Consider the following 23,430-nt stretch of genomic DNA (forward strand, 5'->3'; position numbering starts at 1 on the left):
GAGTAGTCATTACCTACTAATGATCTAATAAAAATCGGTTGAGGAGGTCATTGGAAACACTTATCTTCCTCAATCTTTTTAACTACAAAACATAGAATCTTGCCATTTTCACTTACAATACATGACCAAAAGTATCTGGGCACCTGCTCATCCCAAAATCTGCTCATTCCAAAATCATGGGCATTAATATGGAGTTGGTCCAACCTTTGGTGCTATAACAGTCTCCACTCTTCTGGGAAGGCTTTCCACTAGATGTTAGAACATTGCTGCAGGGACTTTCATTCAGCCCCACAAGAGCATTAGTGAGGTTGGGCACTGATTTTGGGCAATTAGGCCTGGCTCGCAGTCACCGTTCCAATTCATCAAAACGTGTTTGATGGGGTTGAGGTCAGGGCTCTGTGCAGGACAGTCAAGTTCATCCACATCGATCAAGACAAATCATTTCTGTATGGACCTCGCTTTGTGCATGGGGGCATTGTCATGCTGAAACAGGAAAGGGCCTTCCCAAACTGTTGCCACAAAGTTGGAAGCACAGAATCATCTAGAATGTCATTGTATGCTGTAGCGTTAAGATTTCCCTTTACTGGAACTAAGGGGCCTAGCCCGGATCATGAAAGACAGCCCCAGACCATTATTCTTCCTCCACCAAACTTTACAGTTGGCATTATGCAGTCGGGCAGGTAGCGTTCTCCTTGCATTCGCCAAACCCAGATTGGTCCGTCGGACTGCCAGATGGTGAAGCGTGACTCATCACTCCAGAGAACGTGTTAAAACTGCTCCAGAGTTCAATGGCAGCGATTTTTACACCACTTCAGCAAATGCTTGGCATTGCACATTAGGCTTGTGTGCGGCTGCTCGGCCATGGAAACCCATTTCATGAAGCTCCCGACGACCAGTTCTTGTGCGGACGTTGCTTCCAGAGGCAGTTTGGAACTCGGTTGTGAGTGTTGCTACCGAGGACAGATTTTTACACGCTTCAGCACTCAGGGTCCTGTTCTGTGAGCTTGTGTCGCCTACCACTTTGCAGCTGAGCCGTTGTTGCTCCTAGACGTTTCCACTTCACAAAAATAGCACTTACAGTTGACCATGGCAGCTCTAGCAGGGCAGAAATTTGATGAACTGACTTGTTGACAAGGTGGCATCCTATGACGGTGCCACGTTGAAAGTCACTGAGCTCTTCAGTACAGGTCACTCCACTGCCAATGTATGGAGATTGCATGGCTGTGTGCTCAATTATATACACCTGTCAGCAACGTGTTGCTGAAATAGCCAACCAAATCCACTCATTTGAAGGCGAGAGGACAAGTACATTAGAGTGTCTAGTTTGAGAAACAGACACCTCACAAGTCCTCAACTGGCAGCTTCTCACATGGAACAGCCTTCGTTTCTCAGAACAAGAATAGACTGAAGAGTTTCAGATGAAAGTGCATTGTTTCTGGTCATTTTGACCCTGTAATCGATCCCACAAATGCTGATGCTCCTGATGCTCTAAAGTTGTATTGCTTCTTTAAAAATCAGAACAACAGTTTTCAGCTGTGCTAACATAATTGCAAAAGGGTTTTCTAATGATCAATTAGCCTTTTAAAATGATAAACTTGGATTAGCTAACACAACGTGCCATTAGAACAGGAGTGATGGTTGCTGATAATGGGTCTCTATACACCTATGTAGATATTCCATTAAAAATCAGCCATTTCCAGCTACATTAGTCATTTACAACATCTACACTGTAATCAATTTGATGTTATTTTAAAAATGGACAAAAAAAAGAGGTGCTTTTCTTTCAAAAACAAGGACATTCTAAATGACCCCGACCTTTGAACGGTGGTGTAAATATTCAGACCCTCTGCTTTGAGACTAGAAATCAGTGATGTAAAGTACCTAAGTGAAAATACTAAGTACTACTTAAATAGTTGTTTTGGGTCTGTACTTTACCATTTATTTTTGACTACTTTGACTTTACTACATGACTTTAGTACTTTTTACCCCTTACATTTTACCCTCACACCCAAAAGTACTCCTGATATTTTTAATACTTGCAAGGACAGAAATAGTCTAATTCACTTATCAAGAGAACATCCCTAGTCTTCCCTACGGATCTGGCAGACTCACTAAACACAAATGATTTGTTTGTGAAATTTGTCTGAGTGTTGAACTGTGCCCCTGGCTCTCAAAAAAGTGTTGTCTGGTTTGCTTAAGACATTTTAAATTATTTATACTTTTACTTTGATACTTAAGTATATTTCAAACCAAATACTTTCAGACTTTTACTCAAGTAGTATTTAGTATTAGTTTCACTTGAGGAATAATTTTTTTTTTTAAAGTATGTTTACTTTTACTCAAGTATGAAAATTGGGTACTTTTTCCACCACTGCTCGAAATTGAGCTTAGGCGCTTCCTGTTGCCATTGATCATCATTGAGATGTTTCTACAACTTGGAGTCCACCTGTGGTAAATTCAATTGACTGGATATGAGTTGGAAAGGCACACACCGGTCTATATAAGATCCCAGTTGACAGTGCATGTCAGAGCAAAAACCAAGCCATGAGTTCGAAGGAATTGTCCGTAGAGCTCCGAGACAGGATTGGGTCATGGCACAGATCTGGGGAAGGGTACCATAAAATGTCTGCAGTATTGAAGGTCCCCCAAAACACAATGGCTTCCATTCTTAAATGGAAGAAGTTTGGAACCACCAAGACTCTTCCTAGAGCTGGCCGACCAGCCAAACTGAGCAATCGGGGGAGAAGGGCCTTGTTCAGAGAGGTGACCAAGAACCCGATGGTCACTCTGACAGAGCTCTAGAGTTCCTCTGTGGAGATGGGAGAACCTTCCAGAAGGACAACCATCTCTGCAGCACTCCATCAATCAGGCCTTTATGGTAAAATGGCCATGCAGAAGCCACACCACAGTAAAAATAGACAATACAGCCCACTTGGAGTTTGCCAAAAGGCACCTCAAGACTCTCAGACCATGAGAAACAAGGTTCTGGTCTGATGAAACTAAGAACTCTGAATGCAAGTGTCACGTCCGGTGGAAACCTGGCACCATCTCTAGGGTGAAGTATGGTGGTGGCTGCATCATACTGTGGGGATGTTTTTCAGCAGCAGGGAGCAGGGACTGCTGGGGTATTGTGAGTTGTATTTATTTATACAGGTTTTTTTCTCATTGAGATAACATCTCTTTTCCAAGAGAGACCTGGTCCTGGACCTGTGTAGATTGATGAGGGGGTAAAAAAAACTATTTCATTCATTTTAGAATAAGGCTGTAACGTAGCAAAATGTGGAAAGGGTCAAGGGGTCTGAATGCACTGTATATAGTGTATGTTGATGTTCTGGTGGTGCTGGAGATGTTAAGTTGTCAAGTTATTGTTTTATTTTATTTTTAAAGTAAGGCTAGTACACTTTTACAACAAGTATCCAACTGACAAAACAAATCTCGATTGAGGGTAGCAGCACATCCTGACTGGGCAGGTCATATTTCCAGAATAAGGCCTAGGTAAACACTAGACAGGATGCAATGCAAATTAGTAGCACAGGACGCAACCAAAAGTGTGAATGAATGAACAAATGAATAACAAATTAGCCAACTGTCAGAAAAGAGACAGGCAGAAAGACAGGAAGTGTAGGCATGGTTTGTCTTGGGCATAAGGTGTCATGACAATATTCCCAAACCACTCACTCAGCCATGGGACGAATAAACAGCTACCATAGCCCAGTCAGTGCATGTAGCAGTGACACAGACAACAACAGTGCACAAAGTGACACAAGTGTGTGTGCCTGTGTGTGTCCTCCCTAGGGTTGCAAAGGGAGGGTATATCACTGTAAACTTTCTAAGTTTACCAGTAAACTACAAGAATTTCATTAACTTCCAAGTTTTTTTGGGGGGGATATTATAAAATGTAATTTAGTGGCGTTTTTGGGTACTTCAGATTATCACACGTCTAATTATCTCTAGCCCTGTGAGGCCTTATCACATGTAAAACAATTAAATAATAACAATTGAATGACAAACCTGTAAAACATTCATCCTAAATAAACCTTAAACCTTTAAAAGCATTGGTGTTTAATATATAAAATACATATTTTACACACCTATTTCACTATGTCAATATGTATTTGTTCAGCACATTTTTTGCCATCAAACTGGTGGCAGTTGTGAAAAAAGCTGGAAGAGTTGCAGAGTCCATTGAAAATAATGCCATAGTTGATTAATGCTTTTTAATAATTAGACAATATTCTCTTGAGCCATGTGGTCTATCCACTAGAAACTCATGGACACACACGGAGTGTAAAAACATTAAGAACAACTTCCTTATATTGAGTTGCGTACAGACCCCCCCCAATTCTTCAGTGAATGGACTCTACAAGGTGCTGAAAAGCATTCCACAGGGATGCTTCCCACAGTTGTGTGAAGTTGGCTGGATGTCCTTCGGGTGGTGGACCATTCTTGATACACACAGGAAACTGTTGAACGTCAAAAACCCAGCAGCGGTGCAGTTCTTGACACAAACCAGTGCGCCCTGGCACCAAATACCATACCCCATTCAAAGCATAGGAGGTTGTTGTCTCATCTTAATTGAGGAGGACGGGCTCGTGGTAATGGCTGGAGGGGAATGTGTGGAATGGTATCAAATACATAAAACAATAGTTTCCATGTGTTTGATGCCATTCCATTCTCACCGTACCAACGCTGCTGGGAAAAATGAGAATGGCGCCGAAGGAAATGGCTGCCATTTTACGATCCTGTAACCATTTGTGTGTTTTTTTTGCGTTATTTGTAACTTATTTTGTACATAATGTTTCTGCCACTGTGTCTTATGACCGAAAAGAGCTTCTAGATATCAGGACAGTGATTATTCACCTCGTACTGGAGGAACACTTTTTCTTCAACGAGTCAGACGGGAAGGACTTACTTCAGATGCACGACAAGGCCCTCATCCAAGTCATTCGAAGGAGAAAGAGGTATCGAGGATGAAGGTCCGGGTGCCTTGTAAGGATCCATCGCCGAGAGGGTAATCTACCCCTACCATCGGCCCTATTAGCCAACGTACAATCGATCGATAAAAAAATAGACGAACTACGATCACGTATATCCTACCAACGGGAAACTGAAAACTGTAATATCTTATGTTTCACCGAGTCGTGGCTGAATGACGACATGAATAACATACAGCTGGCGGGTTTTAAGCTTTTTCGTCAGGATAGAACAGCAGCCTCTGGTAAGACAAGGGGTCGCAGTCTATGTATATTTGTAAACAACAGCTTGTGCAAAAAATCTAAGGAAGCCTCAAGGTTTTGCTCACCTGAGGTAGAGTATCTCATGATAAGCTGTAGACGACACAATCTACGTAGAGAGTTTCTGTATTTTTCGTAGCCGTCTATATACCACCACAAACTGATGCTGGCACTAAGACCGCAATCAATGAACAATAACAATAAAACAGGCAAAGCGCCCGTACAGGACTAAGATGGAATCCTTCTACACCAGCTCAGACGCTCTTCGGAAGCTTGCAAACTATTACAGACTACAAAAGGGAAGCACAGACCCAAGCTTCCCAGTGACACAAGCTAAATTACTTCTATGCTCGCTTCTAGGCAAGTAACACTGAAGCATGCATGAGAGCATCAGCTGTTCCGGACAACTGTGTAATCATGCTCTCCGAAGCCGATGTGAGTAAGACCTTTAAACAGGTCAACATTCACAAGGCTGCAGGGCCACAGGAATTACCAGGACGTGTACTCCGAACATGCGCTGACCAACTGGCAAATGTCTTCACTGACATTTTCAACCTTTCCCTCACTGAGTCTGTAATTCCAACATGCTTCAAGCAGACCACCATAGTCCCTGTGCCCAAGAACATTAAGGTAACCTGCCTAAATGACTACCGACCCGTAGCACTCACGTCTGTAGCCATGAAATGCTGTGAAAGGCTGGTCATGGCTCACATTAACACTATCACAGAAACCCTAGACCCAATCAAATTTGCATACCACCCCAACAGAGCCACATATGATGCAATCTCTATTGCACTCCACACTGCCCTTTCCCACATAGACAAAAGGAACACCTGTGAGAATGCTATTCATTGAATACAGCTCAGCGTTCACCATAGTGCCCTCAAAGCTCATCACTAAGCTAAGGACCCTGGGACTAAATACCTCCCTCTGCAACTGGATCCTGGACTTCCTGATGGGCCACCTCCAGGTGGTAAGGGTAGGAAACAACACAGCTGCCATGCTGATCCTAACACAGGGGCCCCTCAGAGGTGCGTGCTCAGTCCCCTCCTGTACTCCCTGTTCACCCATGACTGCATGGCCAGGCATGACTCCAACACCATCAAGTTTGCCGATGACAACAGTGGTAGGCCTGATCACCACGACAACGATGAAACAGCCTATAGGGAGGAGGTCAGAGACCTGACCGTGTGGTGCCAGGACAACAACATCTCCCTCAACGTGATCAAGACAAAGGAGATGATTGTGGACTACAGAAAAAGGAGGACCGAGCATTCCCCCATTTTCATCGACGGGGCTGCAGTGGAGCAGGTTGAGAGCTTCAAGTTCCTTGGTGTCCACATCACCAACAAACTATCATGGTCCAAACACACAAAGACAGTCGTGAAGAGTGCATGACAAAGACTATTCCCCCTCAGGTGACTGAAAAGATTTGGTATGGGTCCCCAGATCCTCAAATAGTCAAATAGTTCTACTGCTGCATCATCGAGAGCATCCTGACCAGTTGCATCCCCGCCTGGTATGGCAACTGCTCAGCATCCGACCAGAAGGCGCCATAGAGGGTAGTGCGTACGTCCGAGTACGTCACTGGGGCCAAGCTTCCTGCCATCCAGGACCTCTATACCAGTCGGTGTCAGATGAAGGCCCTAAAAATGATCAAAGACTCCAGCCACCAAAGTCATTGTATGTTCTCTCTGCTACCAGCAACTACCCCCAAGCCATAAGACTCCTGAACAGCTAATCAAAATGGCTACCCAAACCACTCTTTTACACTGCTGCTACTCTCGGTTTATTATCTATGCAGTCACTTTAACTCTACCTACAGTGCCTTGCGAAAGTATTCGGCCCCCTTGAACTTTGCGACCTTTTGCCACATTTCAGGCTTCAAACATAAAGATATAAAACTGTATTTTTTTGTGAAGAATCAACAACAAGTGGGACACAATCATGAAGTGGAACGACATTTATTGGATATTTCAAACTTTTTTAACAAATCAAAAACGTCTGTCATGGAAAGAGCAGGTATTCTGAATGTTTTGTACACTCAGTGTATATTAACAGTGAATACTTAAAAATAAAAAGTTATTCAAGTATAAATTGCCCAAGTCACCATAGATTAACAGAAAATATGGCAATTGCATTATGACAATAGCAATATGGCAATGAGCATTAGCTTTGCCACCCTAATCCTCCCACAGTGATGGGGCAGGGTAGAGGGCCATTAACAGTGAAGAGTTATCGATGACACACCGTGGTTTTGAGACACCAGCGGCCACAGAGGTGGGAGCAGTGCTAGAGCAGTTTCCTGTCGAGATGCCATCACTTCCTCCTCATTAACCTGCTCGCCGTGGTTTGAATGAGTGCCGACGAGCAACAACATCATCCACTGACTAACACACACGAGATGACGATCTCTTGGAAATGCAAACATACACGCAATGCCAAAGGAAGTGCTCAGGGACAGCACTACAGTAGGATGCACTGTCAAACTCCAACAGAGGAGACACAGGTTGTTTGTGAGAGCTGTGTGTGTGTATGTGTCGACTGGAGGATGTTGAAAATGAACACAGCAGAGGTGAATTCCAGAGTAGGAGAAAACAGCTGCGGTAAGGGAACAGAAGAGAGGGTAAACCATGGTTGGGTCTCTGGGCTCTGGCTCCTTAGAGCCTGTTGGTGCCTGACTAGGAGGCTTTATGGCATTGGGTGATCTAGCCCAGACAAAGCCAGAAACAAAAGGCTGTATTGACAGCAAATAAGACTGCATAGAGAAAGTCCACATATGTTAATGTACTTGTGTTAAAGTCCTCCAATGCTTCTTGAGGTAGTAGGTGCCCCTAACCACAGATCTAGGATCAGGTTATATTATATCCCCCCCATCCTAACCTTACCCACTAGGGAGAAGAAAACAATCTGACCCTGGATCAGTATACTCACCGGACCAGTAGCTGCTGGCACATGGAGCCATTCTCTATGATCAGCTCATTCAGACGCATCTCCAGGTGGACCTTTCCCTAGGAGGAGAGACGTCACAATATCAGAGCATATTGAGAGTCAACAGGATTGTCAGTGTTTCTCTTATCAACATTGGTGATAAATGCCAGATCCTATGCAAATGAGTACTGTATGAAAACAAAAGGGAAAAAAAGTTGAGTAGGTGTGTCCCATTCCTTCATTCACTCTCAGAGGGAGAGGTACAGGTAGAGCACAGTATTTTGCAAGTCAAAGTTACCAAATGAGTAAAATTCATCTATTATATGAATCTATTCACAAGACATTCTAAATAAGCCATGGCTGCTGTAACAAGGGGTACTACAAAAGAGAGGCCTGGGTCAAAGGTGTCCTCTCTGAACATACGTTTATAATTGACTTTTAGAGGTTAGGTTACATTCATAGTGCAGCCTACTCTATGAATGAGTTAAACATTCATTCTAAAGTGGTGGATATGAGTAAGGTCTTTGGCTGACTCCTAACCTCCCCAGTCTTTCTCTATGGTGGCTTCAGGTTAGTAGTGGTTGTGTGTGCATCAGGGTGTGTGATAAGCCACAGCTTGCTGTCATGTGAACCAACGCTCAGTCTTTATCAGGTCGGATGTGGTGAAGGCTGCTGCCTCGCCTTCGGAAGTGTCAGAAAGAGGCAGAAAGAACAAAAACAACAACAAAAAAATACCAGCAAGCACTCACTCTCCCCTCCGCAGTACATTACGAGTTGAGCTCAGATAGTGATTGTTGTCGCTTACGTGGTCGCTAATGGAAGATAAGCCTTGGCCAACATGGTGAGAATTACCCTGGCATGCCTGCTGGGCTGAGCTAATGTCACCAGGGTCATGTTTATCAGACACCAAACGAAGGAACTGTAACAGGGAAGAACTACCTGGACTAAGTTTTTTTTGACACATGCCCTAATGAAAGCAACCGAAATCACTGCCACGCACCTTCAAAACATGTCTTGGCCTGTATTGTTCTGTACTGTACTATCAGGTCCACGTACAAGTAGCCACTTGGCTCAGATCTTGGAACAGATTACCCTCCCCAAGGCCTAAACTTAAGCATTAGGCCGGGAAACCCAGAAACAGGCGACTTCTAAAAGGGCAACTTCAACATACTCCAATCTGTACCAACAACCACACAGGAGATAGCACCTCTAACCCACTCCTGCTCTTCTCACCGACTGCACTCAGTTGCTACATCAATTTCAACCCCTTTCTCAGAGAGAGAGAGAACACAAGCACAATGCAGTCCATCACTGATGTAACAAGACATAGAACACCTACTTCGGAGTGAGTCACTGTAGCAAACACTCCTCATGATAGCCTAGACTAGGGCCACTCCGCTACAATTGTTTTCACATATGACAACTTTGTACAACGTGACAGTGGCAGGAGGTAACAACCTTGGGATTCTGCAGAGGCAGAGAGGGAAAGACCAGTTAGAGAGAGAGAGGAGTAGAGAGAGAGAGCTAAAGAGAAAAGTAAAGAAAGGGGTAGAGAGCAAATGAGAGAGAGAGAGAGCGAAAGAATGAGAGACAGGGGAGAGTGTGGGAGGATACACTTCCTTAGACACTGTAAAAGGAGCCCTTTGAACGGCGGGTTTGCAACAGTAAATAAAAAAATTAAAATGCTGTGCGTTGTGAAATACCTAGAGAAGACGAGCACCGTGTTTACAGCGAGAAGAGCGAGACTGGAACCAGAAACATTAGGTTCTACCCGTGTCCATCTCCCCCACACATCTCTCTGAATGGGGAGCTTGTAAGCAGCACGGTTAATTTCAAATCAAATATGGCTGCTCTCTTTGTAGAAGATTTAGCCTAGCTAATATTGTCCTCGTCTGGTGTTGCCCAACTGACACTACGCCCACAGACACACACACACACAGCCAACTCGGCTCAGTGTCCTTCCGTTCTTCCTGGACTCAAGCGGTGTCTCTTGTTGGAGAGGCAGCCCTGGTCATCTTCAGAGTGAGTTACTGTAGAAAAACACTCCTCAGAATAGCCCAGACTAGGGCACCCGCTAGGCATGAAATGCTACAACTGGAGTGAAATAGGGTTACATGGAACTGTCCTACACAGCCTACAGTGATTGGGTAACATGTCTGCTGGCTTAGGTCTGTTCAGGATGCTGTGGCAGTAGGACACAGGGTTATTTCAGCCAGTTCTCCGACAGATTTCAGTGTCCTAAAATCTTCATCACTCAAGAACAAACAAAAAAAAAAAAAAAACACTCACCACCGGGTTAATGACACCATTATGTAACCGTAGCTTTTCAGCCAGGGCAGACGCTTAAAGAGAGCAGCAAATGGATACACCTCGGACAGCGGAAGTAAGACCAGCAAATGGATACATCTTGGAGAGCAGAAGTCCTAGTTTTTTTTTCTTTCAGTCTTTCCGTCCCCCCCCACTTTGAGCCAGAAGTCCTGACATCAGAAAAACATTTTCTAAAAAGTGCATCCTCTCCTCATCACTAATCTGAAAGAAATGACTAGGTGAAAGCCAACCAATGAGCTTCCACCATATTGTTTTCTCCAGTCATGTCTTTTCTAATCAGTGCAGATGAAGGGAAGGAGATGATGTGAGAACTGATTTATAAATGAATTGAGCTAGAGCCTCAGTGAATCAGCCCGGTTACCAAGCCTCTCAGCCCAGTTACCAAGCCTCTCAGCCCAGTTACCAAGCCTCTCAGCCCAGTTACCAAGCCTCTCAGCCCAGTTACCAAGCCTCTCAGCCCAGTTACCAAGCCTCTCAGCCCAGTTACCAAGCCTCTCAGCCCAGTTACCAAGCCTCTCAGCATAGAGAGAATACAACAGGATGTGAGGAGGTGGTGTCTGCTACAGAGACAGTTGGACCAAGCCAAATGTCTGACTGGTGACTAACTACAATCAATAGCATTGGACACCCTTATGGCAGCTGAATGACCTCATACAAGAAGTAGCACAATGACTAGAAGATGAGCTTTTCTCCCCAAACCAACTGGGTACATATAAAGATGTCTGAACACTGTCTGACTGACACCCACCTGGACTTCAGAGTTAGGGTCTACGGGCTGCAGGCCAAACCAGTGCTCCTTCCCACTGAATTTACACAGTTCCTCCTTCCGGATGGACACTTTCCCTGAAAACACACATGGACAGACAGAAGTCAACATACTTGGAAATCATCCAGCTGAAAGCATAGGGTACCTGTGTGTGTGTGTATATATATATATATATGAGTGTGTGTCAGTTCCTACTCACCGACAGGCAGGTCCCTTTGAAAAACACCCTTGGCGAATACGTAGAAGGACAAACACTGAAATGGTCGTGGGATCTCAAAGTAGAAGTCCTCGCCATAGAAAGGGCTGAAAAACAACCACACAGGAAGTCGTTTTAGTGAAGAGCAAAACGCAATCTTAAGGCTACGTTCAGAGAACAGGCTGACCACTGTGGAAAGGGAACATTTACTGAAAACTTTGTTGGCTTTTGATTGGAAAAGGTTTATGACTGATTAGCCTGATCCTAGAACAGTTTTTGGAGTTTTGCCAAACAACTTGTGACAAGGAGCATGCAAGACAAACAGATCTGGGACCAGGCTACTTTTTGAAGGGACAGAAGACAACACACCGATGACAACACAAACCAAGGCCTTATGCATAGACCGCCCTCCATCAGCAATCATTAAACAGCAGGTGCTAAATATAGCCTAGCGCTGTGATGGCCAGGTCTCCTAGGACAGACTGACCAGCATACAAGTGGCTTGGAAGAGCAGGCCGAGAGGGAGAGGGTGCCAAGCAGCTGTACCATCCAGCTCTGACCGGGGTCATTTGTGTTCAGTAAAAGGCATGGGCCGACAGGAGAGAATGTTTTGAAAATGAGCTGTTGCAACCTAACCTTTTCCAATTAGATTTTTTGTTTTTTTAGATTGGGTCTCGCTATCAGTCCTGAGCCCAATCTCAACTGCTTAAATCCATTCTCTCCTCCCCATCAATTTCACAGATGGGAAAAGAGTTGCTATGTGAAAACAATATGGTGGAAGTGCATCACTAGGCTGGCTTCACCTGGTCAGTTCTTTCAGATACGTATAATGGAGGCGAGGACAGATGTTTTAAGACAATTGAGCAAGAGCCCTGAGCCTAACAGACAGTTACATACTTGCCACTTATATTTTCCAAGACAATACATTTATGGTAATGTACCATAACTGCGTAGTTACTAGCCTGTTACATGGTTATTATGCTACATTGTTACCTTGGTATGAGGCCTATTTTATGTAAAGAGAAGCCAGAATGGCTGTTAGCTGCACCATTATGCAGCCTTCTCAAAACAGTAGAAGCTAAGCAGGTTTAAGCGTGGCTAGCAGGAGTATGACAGACTAGTATGAAAACAGGACAACTGACAGACATGTTCCATTATCTTAATAAAGTCAAACAGTGCTAATAACACTATGATCTGTTCATAAAAGCAGTGTTCAAGTAAGGCTACCCTCTATGCAGTATTGCATGGTTGGTGAAATGTTTTGCCTGTCATTTCCACAGTGAGGGTTTGGCAACACTTCCAGGCTGCAGACACCCACGCATCCTCCAGTTTGTGCACATAATCACATGGAATTACGCACTTGTAGCCTCCACACACATACACAGTACCTCCTCTTTCGATCACACACACTCTCCTCTTTCGATCTCCCATTCCCCCCCTCTCAGACAGAACACAGGTGTAAGCATTAGTCCAAACAGTTGGGTTTTTCAAAGAAAACGAGTTTCTATTGGACAAATTCAGGTAGGTAGGTCCCTCCCAATTTCGCTTAGTTCAATTCCATTTAAGAAACGTTTTGCAACAGAATCGGCATAATGGATAAACCCTAGATTCAACAGAACACATCCTAACCTTAAAGAAAAATTCCACTCAAAATATTTTGGTATTTGCTTCATTAGTCCACTTTTGATACAGTTCCAAATGTTTTGCTTTTCAGCAATCAAGATATAGAACTTCCAAAATGCAGAAAGTGTCATAGTATCATTGTACAGTGACTCTTTCTGTATTTTGAAACGTTTTCTATAGTTTGAGTGGTATTTTCCTTTAACATCCCCATAAATATAGAGTAATGTGGTATAGCCACTACACTACAATTGTTTTCACATGACAACTTTGTGCAACATGACAGTGGCAGGAGAAAACATCCTTGGGATTCTGCAGAGAGAGAGATTCTACAAGTCTTAAAGCCATATGAAAGGCCATGCATCGAGAGAGAGAGAGAGAAAGAGAGTGTGGGAGGATACACTTCCTTAGACACAGTAAAAGGAGCCCTTTGAACGGCGGGTTCGCAACAGTAGAGAGAGAAAAAAAAAGCTATCCGTTGTGAAATACCTAGAGAAGACGAGCACCGTGTATTTACAGTGAGATGAACGAGGTTCTACCCGTGTCCATCTCCCCCACACATCTCTCTGAATGGGGAGCTTGTAAGCAGCATAGTTCATTTCAAATCAAATATGGCTGCTCTCTTCGTAGACGACTTAGCCTTGCTAATATTGTCCTCGTCTGGTGTTGCCCAACTGACACTACGCCCACACAAACAACTCAGTCCTTCTGTTCTTCCTGGACTCAAGCTGTGTCTAGTTGGGGAGGCAGTCCTGGTCATCTCCAGGTTACAATAAACATATAAGCTAAAGTGTTAAGTTTTCAATGGTGTTACATGACACCACATCGACCGTGAAAAACATTTCAACATTAGGAGAGATGGTAAGGAAAGGATACTGTTATTGGCCTGCATGATGACATCTGACACAAAATGATCAATGCAAAAAGATCTGGGCCCTGCAGGAAGAGGATGTTACAAATCAAATGATATCACCTCATGCCAGCAACCATAACAGTAGTGCAACATAGGCTAACATGACAAGAGCAACATCTTCACTGCCCTGTTCTTGCAGGGTGTGCTGTATTCAGTATTCAGACCCTTTGACTTTTTCCACATTTTGTTACATTACAGCCTTATTCTAAAATTGATTCAATTAATTGTTTTTCTCATCAATCTACACACAGTACCCCATAATGACAAAACTATAACGGGTTTTTAGAAATCTTTGCAAATGTATTAACATGTAAAAAACAGAAATACCTTATTTACATAAGTATTCAGACCATTTGCTATGAGACTCGAAATTGAGCTCGGTGTACCCTGTTTTCATTGATCATCATCATTGAGATGTTTCTACAACTTGATTGGAGTCAACCTGTGGTAAATTCAATTGATTGGACATGAGTTGGTAAGGCACACACACACACACACACACACACACACACGCCAGTCTATATAAGATCCCAGTTGACAGTGCATTTCAGAGCAAAAACCAAGCAATGAGGTCGAAGGAATTGTCTGTAGAGCTCCGAGAAAGGATTATGTCGAGGCACAGATCTGGGAAAGGGTACCAAAACATTTCTGGATCATTGAAGGTCCAAGAACAAAGTGGCCTCCATCATTCTTAAATGGCAGAAGTTTGGGACCACCAAGGCTCTTCCTTGAGCTGGCTGCCTGTCCAAACTGAGCAATCGAGGGAGAAGGGCCTTGGTCAGGGAGGTGACCAAAAGCCCGATGGTCACTCTGACAGAGCTCCAGAGGTCCTCTGTGGAGATGGGAGAACCTTCCAGAAGGACAACCATCTCTGCAGCACTTCACCAATCAAGCCTTTATGGTAGTGGCCAAGCGGAAGCCACTCCTCAGTAAAAGGCACATGACAGCCTGCTTGGAGTCTGCCAAAAAGCACCTAAAGGACTCTCAGACCATGACAAACAACATTCTCTGGTCTGATGAAACCAAGATTGAACTCTTTGGCCTGAATGCCAAGCGTCACATCTGGAGGAAACCTGGCCATCATGCTGTGGGGATGTTTTTCAGAGGCAGGGACTGGGAGACTAGTCAGGATCAAAGGAAAGATGAATGGAGCAAAGTACAGAGAGATTCTTGATGAAAACCAGCTCCAGAGCACGCAGGACCTCAGACTGGGGCGAAGGTTCACCTTCCAACAGGACAACGTCCCTAAGCACACAGCCAAGACAACGCAGGAGTGGCTTCGGGACAAGTCTCTGATGATGGAGGGAGATTGTGGCCCAGTTGGTAGAGCATTGCAATAGCAACACCAGGGTTGTGGGGTTGATCCCTGGGCGACCCATACGTAAAATGTATGCACACGGCTGTGTTGCTTTGGATTAAAGAATCTGCTAAATGGCATAGGCTATATAATACTACTAAATGGTTGTTACCTGAGGCTCTTGTCAAACACCTTGGTCCGGAACACCTCCTCCTGGTCCAGGCTGATGGTGCAGAAGGTGCAGAGGTCCCGCTGTCGGTTGGGCCCCGAACAGGGACCCAGGTTCTTGCCTTCACCTGCAGGATATGGAGGAGAGGGTCAGAGCCAGGTGGGGCTAATGTGGAAAACAGACTTATGACACCTTGGCAATTATGTCTATTTCTATCGACCTGCTGTTAATATGGTTGAGAATACTAAATGGGAACATTTAAAATCAGCACTGTTCAATTCCGGTCCTGGAAGGCCTAAACACTTCTGGATTCTGTTTTTCTACCTGGTAGTTCATTGCACTCACCTGGTGTTCCAGGTCTGAAATAGTACTTTATTAGGAGAGGATGAAAACCAGAAGTGGTTTTTATGTCTCTCCAGGACTGACATTGAACAGCCCTGATTTAAATCATAAAAAACACCCTAATGTTTCAACTGAAGTGTGTTCAGTTAGGACTTCTTTGAAGATTTATTTTTTGATTTCGACAACTTCATGATGTGGCATGTTAGAGGCCTTGTAATTGAATTTATGTATTCAGCCTGGATAAATGAGGATATGGAACTCAGGACTCCCTGAGTGGACGAAAATGGATTGTGTGAGTGACAGTAAGCCTGGCTGGGGTGGCAAGGTGTGGGGCGCACAGGGTGGATGTGGCCTAAATTGAGAGTTGAGCATCACGTAAGATGTGGTCAAAGACACAGCACATCAACTTCCTCCCAGCATGCTCCTGGCTCTGACAGTGGAGTGCTGATTCACAAATGTGAAACACCTCGGAAATCTCCAGCCAGGTACACTGCTTGCACCTGGATCAACAGCACAGCAGCAAATGCCCTCTAAAATGGATATACTACAGCACCATAAGGACTGCACACTACAAGTAATAGAGCTCTGTGTCTACATCTGCTCTATAGAGCGCTACCAGGTTCCTGTTTGCATGAATTTACAATAAACACTGTACTTTCATTCAATTCCAAAAAGACTATGACATACAGTAATAAATAGTTTCACACATGACTAAATCAAAACAATATTAGCATGTCTCTCACAACTTTCACTGAGTCCAATGTGTGAAGCTGTGAACCACAAGATTATTCCGTGTGAAGTGGTTGACAGCAGTCTAAATTGGTCCGAGAGGTCGGGAGGGATATATAAGGGTGAGCAGACTTTAATGGGGAAAAGCCAGAATCAGGGATCAGGCTCTTTAACAGGCTATTAATATGTCTAATCCCAGAAAAGGGCTGTGAAAACCTACAGCAGAGCCCTGAGCTACCACTAAGCCCCGGTGAGCCCGACATGCAGGGGAGTTCAAGCCCTCGCTAACCTCCTCAACGCCATCCTCACAAAAAACAAAAAAAAGCACTGGTCGCTGTAGAAATGGAGGCAAGAGGTCAAAGAGCAAACGCCACACTACTACAAACTTCTCTGTTTGTACCGAATAGACTACAACTTCCATTGACACTTTTTAGTTTAAGACATAAACAGAAACCCCAAGAGGAAGAAGAAAGGTTTCGTAAGATGGCAAACAGTTTCTTACCAAGGGTAGTTCCTCAATTTTTAAAATCTTGCTTCCTGGGTGCTCATCAATGCATGGTAGTGAAACTTTCATTTGTTTTGCAGCCGTTGTCTGTGCACACGCACGCAAGTGAATAATGCGTTCATTTATTTTGCTTATATGCACACCTATGATGACTTTGTGCTGGTGTGCATGTCAACGTGTGTGCTTGTTTGTACATGCATGATAGCATCTGCAGAAGTGAGCATCAGAGCCAGAGAGAGGGGGAGGGGGAGTAGTGGTACTGGTACAGTAGTCTATAACCAAGGGCTTCTCATGATACAGGTACTACGATTAGTCCTTTTTTAAATTGTCCAAGTGAAAACACTGATCAAATGAGGAGTCACATCTATCAGACCATTGAGATAACCTCAGATATGTTTGCAAAATTCGTACTTTACTAGACTTCCTGAAATCAAGACAGGTTTATGTACGCAATGCTAATTATGTTGTTTTCTCATTTTGCAGTAGATGGACAGTGTGAATGGTCTTGTTCTCTCTCACAGCCACCCTTACAAAGCTGACAGTATTGTATGTGTGCCAGTAACATTCCATCAAAAGATCCTGTTGCGGTACTGTGCTCATTCAAAACTAACAAACTGCCTGCATATAAAAGCCAGGTGCGTGTTTAGGAACTCAAGCAAATTCTTTTCAAATGGTCTTTGACAAAGTTACTTAAATATCTGCCTATAGGCTAGCTGTTAATCACAGATGCAAGTCATGAAATGACATCCTTTATAGAGGATAATGATGGATGACCATTTGGAATTGTGTTTAGGACCTCTAGAAGTCTCTTAATTGCAACAAAAATGCATGCATCCGACATTCATGTGAAACAAGTAATTTCAGTAATCCATCTGTCTTTATGATTATGACTTTTTGCACAGAACTCAACGAAATTACTAAGGAACTTTTATTAATTCCATTGAAATTTAGGTAATTTTCCTGCTAAAAGAATAATGGACAAGGATATTTGTGACCAAATATATCCTGAAAGTGTTTAAGTTCCACTCGAAGTAATTTCTTAAAATTCTGGGTAAATTCATGTTTTTTTTCTTCTAAGAAATATGAAAGCAACACAAACCAGCAATTAGCTAGTTAGCTAAGCCTGCTGGAGAATAGTATGGTTTAAAATTCTAAAATGATTTATCAAGTGATGACTAATCTGGAATAGTGAGTGTAATTTCGAAACTAGTTAGCCATTTCAACATAATTAACTTCAGCAGCTAACCAACACACGGAGACAACTTCCTGCCACGAGCGTTTCGCAAAATGAGAACAGAGACGCGAGGTAACTAACGTCAACTAGCTATGAATTACACATTCTGATTCGATAGCTATCTAGGTAGGATACAAAACATGGAAACAAGTTCTGTATAGGGAGTGGCACAGTTTCACTGAAAGCACTTTACGTTTGCTAGTAATATAGACAGCTAGCGTAGCTAACATTTATCTAGCCAGTTTATGTGTTTTGATGCGTGTGTATGGAGAGCTAGCCACTGACTGTACTAGCTAGCCCGTCTTTGCCTATGCTTTTGTCAGGAGCTGGCCTAGCTCTATTAAGGGTGACGTCGGATGAGGAACTGATTAAAATAAATAGCTACATTGCGACAGTGTTTTCTGCAAATATAAAACACGTTTGATAGAGGCCCGGGCAACATTCATTCACAACAATGTCTCATATCTTCATGAAGTGCCTGTGTTGATTGTACCGCGCCCCTTTTTTCCCCACGTCGTTCACTTTGTTAGCCCCCCTCAATTGAAGAATGCTGATACAATAAAGACATTCGCACTTACATATCTTTCCCCGCAGGCTTTGTAAAATCCGAATTCTCGTGTCGTCTTCTTCCGCCATGGTCCGACTTGACTGTATATGTCGCTACAGTAGTACATTCAACGCTTAGCTATCATATCCGTTTATGAAAGCTAGCGAAGGGCCAACCTACTGCAGCGTCACTACGAGCGCTATTGGCCGTATGCTGACATTAGACGAGACTGGAGAGACTTGTGTGAATATTCTTCACTGCACAGGCTCTCACAGTTGGTAAAACAAACGGAAGCTCTCTGCAGGATTTACAAAAAATATATAAAAGATGAGAGGATGCTCCTCTTTCTCTCCTGTCTCTGATGCTAATAGTTTGGTACCTGACCTTCAGACAGACAGCTTGCACAGACAATTTTAATTTCTATGCTTGCACTAGGAGCATTTCTTGATATTTTGTTATTTGAAAGTTTAAAATGTTCAGGCCTGCTGCTGATATAGTTTTGTATAGTTGGATTGTTTTTTTTTTCTCTCAGTAATACAGGGAACTGGCTATGTTCACTTCTCTCATCTCTTTCTTATTTCAAGGTAGTCACAGTTTGGATGGTGGATTGCTTATCCAAGACTATTCAGGACATTCACAGGGACAGAGGGAATACAGGTATGCACATCTGCCTGTCCAAGGCAAGCATAAATTAAGGTGCCTTGTGCCTGTCTATTCAGGTGCCAATCTTCTTTACACCACAGGAACAGCACCCTAGACCCAACCTTATACTAACCTTAGAAAACCATAGCCCCAGCCTTATCTTCACCCATTTTTTAAAACTGTAACCCATGTCCTTATAACCCCTAACCCTATCCCCAGTCCATCTTGACCTCAAAACCGAACCCTTGTGCCCACTTTATTGCAAGCCCATTTGAAAACCTTAATCCTAACCCTGACCTTATTTCGATATGAGTGATTCCTCATGTAATTTGAACAAAAATACCATGATTTGAGGGATTTTCACGAAATGTAATCCATAGAAGCGTCCTTTTGGAGGAAGGATATTTGACATTTGTATTCTTCTTAGAAGTAAAGTCCCCTGTTTAGAGGACCTCTGTGGTTCTGGTACTGGTTCCAAAACATTTTCGCTTATAAATCGATCTGTGGACACGGTATATTGAAATGGCTTGTATTGAGCGATAGCCCTGGTTTCCACAGACACAGTAGTATATTTTGTCTGTAACATAGGATGTTAAATCTGAAACAACTTGAAGCTGGGATGTCCCTTCTATCATTTAATTCGCTCTCCCGACTGTCCATCAACTCCTGGCTGAACCCTACATCAGATCCACTGACAAAGTGCACACCTGCAATCCTTACATCATAACGCAGCAGGAGAGAGGGGTTTCATCACAATAGCACATTCAAAGATCGATTTATAGCGATTAATCTAAAATAATTCATAGATTTTAAACATCTATTTCTGTTTGTCATAGATGGACAAATTTAATATGATATTAATAGAGCTATATTTGACATTCACAGTGCTGGGGGCAAATGTTTTGATCAAGACTGACCTTTAGAAAATGTGCACATTCTCTAACCATAGAGATATGTATTTTACAGTTATAAGGAAGGTGACATATATTATAGTAAGTGATTTTATCATTTGATTATAAAGCACATGTCATTTCAAGCTTTATTCATACAGTTTTGTTGAATAGGAAATGTACGTCAAATAAAATATTTCGTATCTTCCTCATATTTGTACTTGTGTCCTCAAATGTGACTACACCTGAGCAATTTATAAGACTTTTTACCAGAAAGGTGAGATTTTAACCTTTCTTGGATTATGACATATTACTAGTTATTGTTTATGGTCCTCTTATGATTAATAATTACTTTCGGGCATTACTTAGATTACATGTAGTTACTGTACATTTAAGAGGCTATTAGAGCGACTGAATGCACCGATTCCGCATGTGTTAATCTCTTGCTCATTAAGGAAAATGAGATTTCAGTCTTTTTTGGGGGTGTGGTTCGATGTTGTAGTTGCTGATGTTTGTCCCCCATGAGACCATAGCAACAAAACCAGTATCACTTCCTCAAAATAGTCCGAATTAATCTAAGATAACTCAAGAAGTCTGTAATTTATTCTAAAGTTTTTGTCTGGGAGGTTTTAATTGTGCAATTTTACACCTAGCTAAGGTGTTTGGTGCTGTATTTATCAAGTAGAAAAATGGGCAACCAACGTGTTGTCTTAATGTAAACAAAGTCTGATCCGTGGTCCTGCTGGGAAGTCTCTCACTGTCTGTGAGTTTTGCGGTAGGATTGGATAGAGTGCAATCCCGGCAAATGTGTATCCTGTGTTAGTGGGCAAGTGAGCATTGTCGAAATCAAAACCCTACGCTCAATTAAGTCATGACGAACTTACTTACAAGACTGACTTTATTACCAAAATTATCCTATTTACACCTTGTAATCAATTTCGACACTACAATACATTTTTTGGACTAATGTTGATGCCACAGGCCTGTTTTCTATCAGAGAATTGTCTATTGCCTTCAGTTGTACTTCAAAGCATAATTGAGAAATAATTAAAGTTGGAACATTTGTGACATTTTGGCCTTACCCAGGCCTCCTTTAAGGCTCCATAATGTTTCATCTGTAGGTGCTACAAAGCAAAAATTTGTCATTTGAAGCTTTACCACTTGCTCTGTAATATTAGTATTTTGATTTCAATAATAATTGTCTTATATTACAGAGCAAGCGGTTTCATATGACAGCAATTTCTGCTTTGTAGCACCCACATATTAAACACTATGGAGTCTTAAAGGAGGCCTGGGTAAATGTCACATTCCAGGTTCAATTAATTATTTCTCAATTATGCTTTAAGATACAAATGTCAAGTATGTCAACAATCCTTCCACCAAAGGAACCTTATATAGACAACATTTTGTGGAAATCCCTCAAATCTGAACATCTTTTTGTTCTAGTTTTGTGAGGAATCACCCATATGGATGTTTTATCTGTGACCACTTACCTCATTGAAGGAAGTAGATTAGATGACCAGATGCTTGTCAGGAGAGGAGACCAGTGTGATTCAATTTGCCGTTTCTATAAACCAGAGAAGTTTTAATGTGTAAACCTAACCTGCTTTGCATTTGGTTATAGGTATACATGTGTTCCTTATGGGTATCAGCCATGATGACTATGCTTTGAATAGTCAAATATGTGTTATTCATCAAATATGTGTAGCTAGTTGTAAATAGTCAAACTCTCATGGCCTGTGACTCACAGCCACCTCAATGGTTTATCTTCATTAACACAGTCAACTTACTAATTGAAGGAGCAGAGAGTAGTCGTTAAGGTTTATCCAGAAGCTGGTAGCATTGAGTAACAAGGGGGTTGTGGAGGATTAAGGAAAGTACCGTAGTACCTAATAAACCTGTTACCAGATCAGAGCCAGTCCCAACTCCAGGGGCATGGAGAGAGGGGAACATCTGGATATTGTGTCATGTGGGCCAGACTCTAAAATGTTGAGGGATGATGGGAAAGGAATTAACTTCTCAGATTGGCTGACCCCGAGGCCACCAAGTGACTGTCCAACAGAGCACCAGAGTAAACAGACAGTCAGATTTACTAAGCATTTGCACTTTTGCAAAGTCTACACACTCTTCATTTACCAAAGGAAATACAACTGAGAAGAAAAGAGAGATGGGTAAGAGGTAAAACATTTAACACAAAGGTAAAAAGAAGCATTCAGTAAAGAAAACGGTAAAAATATTTGATGACTCAGATTTGTTTTTATTTCTAATTGCCTTATGAAAGTAAGAGCTGCAGTGCAAGGACTTACCAATTATGGCCTCCTGTTATGGAGCCAGATAGCTGCCAAAAGGTTGAATGTATGTATAATTAAGATCGTAAGAAAATCCATACGTAAATTGTTAGGATCAAAAGAAAAGCCATGTGTGAAACATGAAACCTAACCCTTAAATTAGATCTGTAAATGTACAAATTCTGTTACGACTATGAATTAACATTTATACGTTCAATTCTTACTTTAAGTCTCCCTTTACTCGGTTACAGATATTTTTTATATGTACAAACTTTTGTCAGGAATGTGGCATCTGCAAAGGACATGAACCGGACGTAGCTAGTTGAAGTAAGCTAGTCAATCAAGCAACTCTAGCCCAGACGTAGAGTTGCTTTGCAGCATCCGGTTTAATTTCCAAAATAAAAGTCTAAAGCTTGTTTAGAATGGCATTCGATAAAGACGTTATACCAGTAGATGGCGTAGTATAGGCTTGGGCCTTCAGCAAATGACTTGTGTGAGAATGATACCATAAAGACACAGAAGAGCCTTGTCTAGAATAACCACCTGAGCTGCAAAATAGAAAGTAAATATGATTTGGGCTAAGCCTATTCCGCTATCTAAATATGCTGTGTTATTTAATGGCCTTATAATTGCATAATACATGTTTATAGCCACGTGGGGCTACTGTGGTGATCATTTAACCTAATGAATCACATTTTTTCCACTATTTGGGAGCACGGACTGTAGGCCTTATGCGAATTCCACTCTATGTAGGCTTGTTATAGCCATTTGCGTTGCACAGTCCCATCACGCAGAGGCT

At 42.6% G+C, this 23,430-nt stretch overlaps 1 protein-coding gene across 2 annotated transcripts in view; it reads right to left on the reverse strand.

The window, feature by feature from the left end:
• The window catches only part of LOC112266895 (ras GTPase-activating protein 2), a 42,437-nt gene extending 23,392 nt beyond the window's left edge, over positions 1 to 19,045 (reverse strand). The window contains exons 1-5 of one of the 2 annotated variants that reach the window (XM_024444802.2): positions 18,843 to 19,043; positions 15,458 to 15,581; positions 11,459 to 11,562; positions 11,242 to 11,336; positions 8,169 to 8,245 (exon numbers count right to left, since the gene is read on the reverse strand). In XM_024444802.2, the coding sequence (XP_024300570.1) occupies positions 8,169 to 8,245; positions 11,242 to 11,336; positions 11,459 to 11,562; positions 15,458 to 15,581; positions 18,843 to 18,900 (458 nt within the window). In that variant the 5' untranslated portion in view covers positions 18,901 to 19,043. Of the gene's footprint in view, positions 1 to 8,168; positions 8,246 to 11,241; positions 11,337 to 11,458; positions 11,563 to 15,457; positions 15,582 to 18,842 lie in introns of both variants that reach the window. The other variant, XM_024444803.2, reaches the window with a different exon arrangement.
• Between the last annotated feature and the right edge of the window lie 4,385 nt (positions 19,046 to 23,430).

Source organism: Oncorhynchus tshawytscha, linkage group LG14 (assembly GCF_018296145.1).
Source record: "Oncorhynchus tshawytscha isolate Ot180627B linkage group LG14, Otsh_v2.0, whole genome shotgun sequence".
In the NCBI taxonomy this organism is placed as follows: Eukaryota; Metazoa; Chordata; class Actinopteri; order Salmoniformes; family Salmonidae; genus Oncorhynchus; species Oncorhynchus tshawytscha.